Source organism: Triticum aestivum, chromosome 1D (assembly GCF_018294505.1).
Source record: "Triticum aestivum cultivar Chinese Spring chromosome 1D, IWGSC CS RefSeq v2.1, whole genome shotgun sequence".
Taxonomy (NCBI): domain Eukaryota; kingdom Viridiplantae; phylum Streptophyta; class Magnoliopsida; order Poales; family Poaceae; genus Triticum; species Triticum aestivum.
In genome coordinates this window covers 80,513,871-80,521,343 of record NC_057796.1, presented here as the reverse complement: position 1 = coordinate 80,521,343, position 7,473 = coordinate 80,513,871, and the positions used below count along the sequence as shown (strand labels likewise).

The window sequence follows — 7,473 nt, the reverse complement described above, 5'->3', positions numbered from 1 at the left end:
GTGTGTACCTTACCTTGGACAACCTGAAATTGTTGTAATGACTGTGTTTTTGAGGAACAAACTTTCATACTTTTTGTAGGTTATCACAAGGGCAACATAAAGAATCTGTATGTGATGCTATGTTCAACTAGGAAAGGGTCATGCACCTATGACATTTGGGTGCAGCCATTAGAAGATTGTAGCACAAGATACACTCAACTGATTTAGATGACGGCCCAGTAATAAGTTATATATTTGTAATCATATTGCAGGCCTATTGTATTTGTGCATGCTTTCATTTATTTATTTATTTATTTATTTTTGCATCGAATGATTACTAGTATGATATTATAGCAAAAATGATTATGTGCATCGAATAATGTAGAGGCCGGGGCTGTTCTCATTGTCTACCAGATTTTCTTTTCAAAATCTATTAAAATCTACACGCACGCCGACTGTACTGTTTTAGATGGAGCTTGTCTACGGGGCAAGGGCATGCGCGTGGATGTGCAGTCGCATTCAACGAAATGCAGTCAAAACGAGTCTTGCCAAGCGCCTGCTGTGGCCGATGGAGATAGTGGAGTTCCGTTTGAGAGGCCTCCAATCCCCGGACGGCTTCCCCATCTCCATCCTTTAAAATCCTTTGAAACGCAAACACGCACGCGCGGCTGCTTCTAGATCCTTAAAGTAAAGCGAATGATGTCCATTAATCAATTCCCCCCTGTCGCTGCCGACGTACGTTGCCTACAAAACGAACCACACAGCTCCACACAAATCGTAGCACCGAAGGATAGCAGCAGACACGCACGCACATTAGATACGATGTGCCCATTTTCACAGTTCCTCGTGGCGCTGGCGCTGGCGGTGGCGCTTCTCCCCGTCATCGGCGCCGCCGCCGGCGACCGCGGGACGCGCTACGCCGGCGTCTTCAGCTTCGGCGACTCGCTCACCGACACCGGGAACTCGCTGCATCTCGCGGCCACCCGCGCGGGGCCGTCCAGCCGGCCGCCCTACGGCGAGACCTTCTTCCGGCGCCCCACTGGCCGGGCGTCCGACGGCCGCCTCGTCGTCGACTTCATCGGTGACCACTGACCACCAATTAAACCAACAGTTTCAGTATGGTAGTGCATTGATAGGCTCACGTGAGACGTTGATCTTCTTGGTGGAGCAGCTGAGGCGCTGGGGGTACCGCACCCGACGCCGTACCTCGCCGGCAAGAGCGCAGAGGATTTTCGGCGCGGCGTGAACTTTGCCGTCGGTGGAGCGACGGCGCTTGGCCCGGATTTCTTCGAGAGCAGAGGGCTTAAGCCGTTTGTGCCTGTCTCTTTCACAAACCAAGCCACCTGGTTCAAGAACGTTTTGCAGCTTCTTGGCTCAGTTCACAGTAAGTAATCTATTTTATCAATACAAACTTATTGAATTACACGTGCGTTATATCTTTTCTTAGAGATATTTTTAGAAAAAACACGTGTGTCATATCTTTATTATTGCGTGGAATGACATAAACAGGGCTGCATGCATGCATGTTGTTGTGTAAAGGGCCTCCTCCCTTTGTGAACGCATGGCTGGTCGATTTGATAATCTTCTCTTTTTCATGATGGGTGCATCGTCACCTTATAATAATAGACCGTACGAGGATCATGGCGACCTCGCTCTTCATCGTCGGCGAGATTGGAGTTAACGATTACCTCGTCGCCTTTGCCGGGAACACCACCGTCGAGGAGGCGCGGGCCTTCGTGCCGCACATCGTCGGCGCCGTCCGTTCAGTCGTGACCGTAAGCTAGCACACTCCCGTGATCAGTCGGTCAAATAAAGCTGTGCTCCATTCCAACGGTACGTGAGAATGCTTGCAGGAGGTGATCGCCGCCGGAGCGAGGACCGTACTGGTCCCCGGGATGATACCGCTCGGCTGCGAGCCACAGCTGCTCGCCCTCTACCAGAGCGGCGACCACGACCCGGCGTCCGGCTGCATCAAGCCGCTCAACAACCTCGCCGAGCTGCACAACCGCGCGCTGAACGGCATGCTCCGGGAGCTCCGGCGAGCGCACCCGGGGACGGCCATCCTCTACGCCGATCTCTACGGCGCCGTCGCCGATCTCATCGTTTCGCCCCGGAAATACGGTACGCACAACAGCCACCGGCTATGGAGCACACAGGCCACAGACTGATAATCAGCTTTCTCCTGACCTCGTCTTCTCCGTCGATCTCAGGGTTTAGGGATGAGCCGCTGGCGGCGTGCTGCGGCGGGAGCGGCGTGTACAACTTCAACATGACGGCGTTCTGCGGCGCGGCCGGGACGGCGGCGTGCGCCGACCCGTCTGAGTACGTGTCCTGGGACGGGGTGCACTTCACGGAGGCCGCCAATAGGCACACGGCCTGCGCCACGTTGAAGGCCAACTCGCCTGCTCTGCTCAGCTCGTGGACGGCGGAGGCGAGACGAAGGATTGGGTGCGCCTAAAAGCCTAAGCCTAACTAAGACAGCGACAGAGGGAGTAGAGCAATTCCGGCTAAATTAATCCTTGGCACACGTGGACGTTCTCCTGCTAAGGCATCGACTAACTACACTTTTTGACTAGGCAGGCTGCTCGTGTTGCCGTGTGGGGTACATTTGTAAAAGAAAAAGTGTTTCAATTAGATGCACACCATAATTGTTTGAAGGAATTGAGAAATACATTGTTTGAAGAGATTTAGTGATCGTAAAGCTGTATCTGATAAACATTTTTAAAAACCCAATAAACATTTCAAATACACAGCAAAGTTTTTTAAAACATGATGACCATTTTTTAGTACTCTCTCCTTCCCAAAATATAAGGCACGATTGACTTTTTACGATTTTGACCACTAATATATATCAAAGTATATGGATTGAACATGTATAAATAGCATCATCGTATTTGTCTTGCAAAACAATTTTATTACATATGTATGTACACTAATTTTATAGACATACAATACATGAAAATCATAGTCAAAGTTGTGCAACGAAGACCAGAAAAGTCAAACCGTGCCCTATATTTTGGGAAGGAGGGAGTACCTCATATATGATGGATTATGGATGGGCTTAGGCCCATATAAGACAATAATCCCTGGTTAATCTCTAAGGCCCATTATTGTGTATGGCAAGTGGTGGGAAGTGTGGGAAGTTTAGTATTATACTGCTACAGTAAGAAGAGTGAGACCTCTTTATAAGGGTTGCTCTACCACTTTGCGGGTTGCGAGAATGAGCCGAGTCGAAGCTTATTTTTGTCGGTCAGGAATGGTCAATTAATTGATTAATTAACGAGTCGCTTGCGGAAGCGCCACTGTCCGAGACGTTGGATCGTGGGCTGTTCGCGGACTCGGTCGTGGGCCTGAGCCCAGGCCTATCTTCCTGACGGCCTAGTGGAGTGAACCCTAACTCAGTTCACTCACTCCCTCTGGTACAACCCTAGCTGTCATCTATTGTTCCTCTCTCTGTGCTGCCTCCAACGATCCCATCCCGACGACCGCGTGCACGGTTGGTCGGGAGAGCAGGTGCCTCCGAAACCCTGTCGTTCGAGATCCTGCCCGGAGAACGGCAATAAGATTTTTGGGGAGCGTCTTGACACGACTGCTCCCGATCCGTCCCCGCCTTCGTCTGCCTCTGTTTCCACTACTTCCCCTGCATCGACTCCATGGCTGACGACGAAGCCGCCAAGAAGAAGGCCTCGGCCGATGCCGAGGCTGCCGCTACCGCCGCCGTGTTGGCCTGGCCAACCGGAGGGTATGACTCGTTCATCCCCTATTTGCTCGTTCATGTGCTGGCCGTATATATGTTGTTCATAGATGTTTCGGTTCTATGTACTGTACGTGCTCACATGCTTAGGTATCGGTATGAGATGCATACCGTATTTGCCATGCTTACTGTTTACTTGTGGTTTAGATTAATCGAAAAAGTGCTAATATTTCCAACAATCCAAAAATCTTATTTTAGGCACTTTTCGACTCATGGCTTCGCCGCTACACTGAAACCGGAAAAGTTTACCGGGACGCATTTTAAGCGTTGGCAGACGAGAACTACCTTGTGGTTCACATAATGAACGTGTTCTGGGTTGGTGGTGTGTCTCCCATGGTAACGATTGCTCCTGAATAGGAGAATGCGTTTAGGGAGGCAACCACCATCTTTGTGGGTTCTTACTGTGATCGGAGACAAGCTAGTTGACACATATCTCCATATGCGTGCTGCCAAGAATTTGTGGGATGCACTCGAAGCTAAGTTCGGCACAACCGATTCTAGAAGCGAGTTGTATGCTATGGAGCAGTTCCATGATTACAAAATGGTTGATAACCGTTCTGTATTGGACTAGGCTCATGAGATACAATGCATCGCTAAGGAGCTGGAGCTCCTGAAGTGTGAGTTACCGGACAAGTTTGTCGTAGGTTGCATTATTGCAAAACTCCCTCCTGGATGGAGGAACTTTGCTACTTCTCACAAGCACTTGAGACATGAATTCTCTGTAGAGGCTGTCATTGGTCAGCTAAGTGTTGAGAAGAACTTGAGAGCAAAGGACTTACACGTGAAAGGGGCAGAGGGTTCTTCTAGGGCCAATGTGGTGCAGGAGAACTTCCACAAGTTCAAGGGAAAGAGCTCTGTCAAGCAGAATACTACCTTTAAGAAGAAGGGTAACAAGAAAGACAAAAAGAGAGATGGCTGCTTTACTTGTGGTTCAGAGGAACATTGGGCAAACAAGTGTCCAAACAAGTACAAGAAGCCATGACAGGACGCCAAGTCTGTCAATGTCACTCTGAGAAACAATGATGGGGCATGAGGGTATGGTAATCTGTTTACCGTACTTTCAGTTTGTCAGTCCACCGATTGGTGGGCTGACACTTGGGCCAATATTCATGTGTGTGCTTATGTGTCTTTGTTTTCTTATTATCAGGTCGCACGAGATTGTTCCATCCTGATGGGGAATGACTCGCATGCTTCTGTTCATAGTGTTGGCACGGTAGAACCGAAGAACGTGCAACATGTCCCCGCCATCAAGAAGAATCTCGTTAGTGGCTCCCTTCTATGTAAACATGGGTTTAAGTTAGTATTGGAGTCCAGCAAAGTAGTCGTATCTCGGTATGGACTATTTTGTTGGAAAAGGATATGATCGTGGTGGTTTGTTCCGCCTTTCCCTGGAGGATTTCTGTAATAAAGTTGTGAACCAAATTCATTCTAATGTGAACGAATGTGAGGTTTGGCATTCATGTCTTTGTCACATAAATTTTGGTTGTATGACGCGGCTGGCTAAGATGAATCTAATCCCGAGTTTCACTTTAGCCAAAGGCTCTAAGTGCCATGCGTGTGTCCAAGCAAAGCAACCTCGTAAGCCTCACAAGCCTGCGAAGGAGAGACACCTGGCACCACTAGAGCTCATACATTATTCAGATCTCTGTGAGATGAATGGTGTGTTGACTAAAGGTGGAAAGAAATACTTCATGACTTTGATTGATGATTCCACTAGATTCTTGATAACCCATGATAATCCACAAGTATAGGGGATCGCAACAGTTTTCGAGGGTAGAGTATTCAACCCAAATTTATAGATTCGACACAAGGGGACCCAAAGAATATTTGAAGGTATTAGCAGCTGAGTTGTCAATTCAACCACATCTGGAGATTAATTATCTGCAGCAACGTGATCAGTAGCAAAGTAATATGATAGTTTTGATAATAGTAGCAGCAGCAATGGTACGGTAACAACGATAGTAATAATTTTGTAGCAAGTGCAACAGTAACGATAGTAGTAGTAACTTAGCAAGAACAATATAAGATAAATTCGTAGGCATTGGATCGGTGACTTGTTGAATGATATTCATCATGAGACAGTTATAACCTAGGGCGATACGGCACTAGCTCCAGTTCATCAATATAATGTAGGCATGTATTCCGTAAATAGTCATACATGCTTATGGAAAGAACTTGCATGACATCTTTTGTCCTACCCTCCCATGGCAGCGGGGTCCAATTGGAAACTACGGGATATTAAGGTCTCCGTTTAATAGAGAACCAGAACAAAGCATTAACACATGGTGAATACATGAACTCCTCAAACTACGGTCATCACCGGGTGTGGTCCCGACTATTGTCACTCCGGGGTTGCCGGATCATAACACGTAGTAGGTGACTATAACTTGCAAGATTGGATCTAGAACATGGATATAATGGTGATAACATAAACGGTTCAGATCCGAAATCATGGCACCCAGTACCAAAGTGACAAGCATTAAGCATGGCAAAGTCATAGCAACATCAGTCTTAGAACATAGTGGATACTAGGGATCAAGCCCTAACAAAACTAACTCGATTACATGATGAATCTCATCCAACTCCTCACCGACCAGCGAGCCTAAGAAGGAATTACTCACTCCCGGTAGGGAGCATCATGGAATTGGTGATGGAGAAGGGTTCGTGATGACGAAGAACGAAGACCCCCCTCTCCGGAGCCCCAAACGGACTCCAAATCTGGCCTCCCGATGAAGAACAGGAGGTGACGGCGGCTCCATCTCGTGGATCGCGATAATTCTTTCTCCATGATTTTTCTCCAAATATGTGATTTTATAGTATCAGGGTTGAGGTCTGCGGGGCCACCAGGTGGGGACAACCCACCTGGGCGCGCCAGGAGGGGGTGGGGCGCCCTGGTGGGTTGTGCCCACCCAGGTGCCCCCTCCGGTGGATCTTGGCTCCAGAAATTCTCTTTATTTATATAAAAATTCCTCGCAAAGTTTCTTTCCATTCCGAGAACTTTTATTTCTGCACAAAAACAACACCATGGTAGTTTTGCTGAAAACAGCGTCAGTCCGGGGTTAGTTTCATTCAAATCACGCAAATTAGAGTCCAAAACAAGAGGAAAAGCGTTAGGAAAAGTAGATACGTTGGAGACGTATCAACTCCCCCAAGCTAAAACCTTTGCTTGTCCTCAAGCAATTCAGTTGATAAACTGAAAGTGAAAAAGAAAAACTTTTGCGAACTCTTTTGCTCTTGTTTGCATAAATAGGCTTAAACATCACCCAGGTTATTAGCCAACATTATAACTAACCATGCCGACAATAACTCTTAAAAATTATATTAACTCATATCAATGACATAATAAGCTAGCGAGCAATAATACGATATCTCAAACGGCAACACGTTGTCAAAACAACCATAATATAATATGACAATAATGGTATCTCGCTAGCCCTTTCTAAGACCGCAAAACATAAATGCAGAGCACCTCCAAAGTTCAAGCAGCGACTAAACATTGTAATTCATGGTAGAAAAGATCCAGTCATGATGCCCCCAACATTAGCTACACACAATGCATAAGCATGACGATAGTGCTCTCAGGTTCTGGCACTTATTTTAGAAGGCGATGACACAACATAAAAGTAAATAGATAGTCCCTTCGCAGAGGGAAGCAGTGATTTGCAGAGGTGCTAGAGCTCAAGTTTTAAAACAGAGGTAAATGATATTTTGAGACACGCACCCTTCTCATTTACTTCACG

At 47.3% G+C, this 7,473-nt stretch overlaps 1 protein-coding gene across 1 annotated transcript; it reads left to right on the top strand.

Moving 5' to 3' along the window:
* Positions 1-714: 714 nt before the first annotated feature.
* On the top strand, positions 715-2,718 carry LOC123165749 (GDSL esterase/lipase At1g28600). The gene is made up of 5 exons (XM_044583471.1): positions 715-1,060; positions 1,151-1,363; positions 1,606-1,754; positions 1,833-2,100; positions 2,190-2,718. Exons 1-5 carry the CDS (start codon positions 802-804, stop codon positions 2,435-2,437), a joined length of 1,137 nt encoding a protein of 378 aa, XP_044439406.1. The 5' UTR covers positions 715-801; the 3' UTR covers positions 2,438-2,718.
* Positions 2,719-7,473: the final 4,755 nt, after the last annotated feature.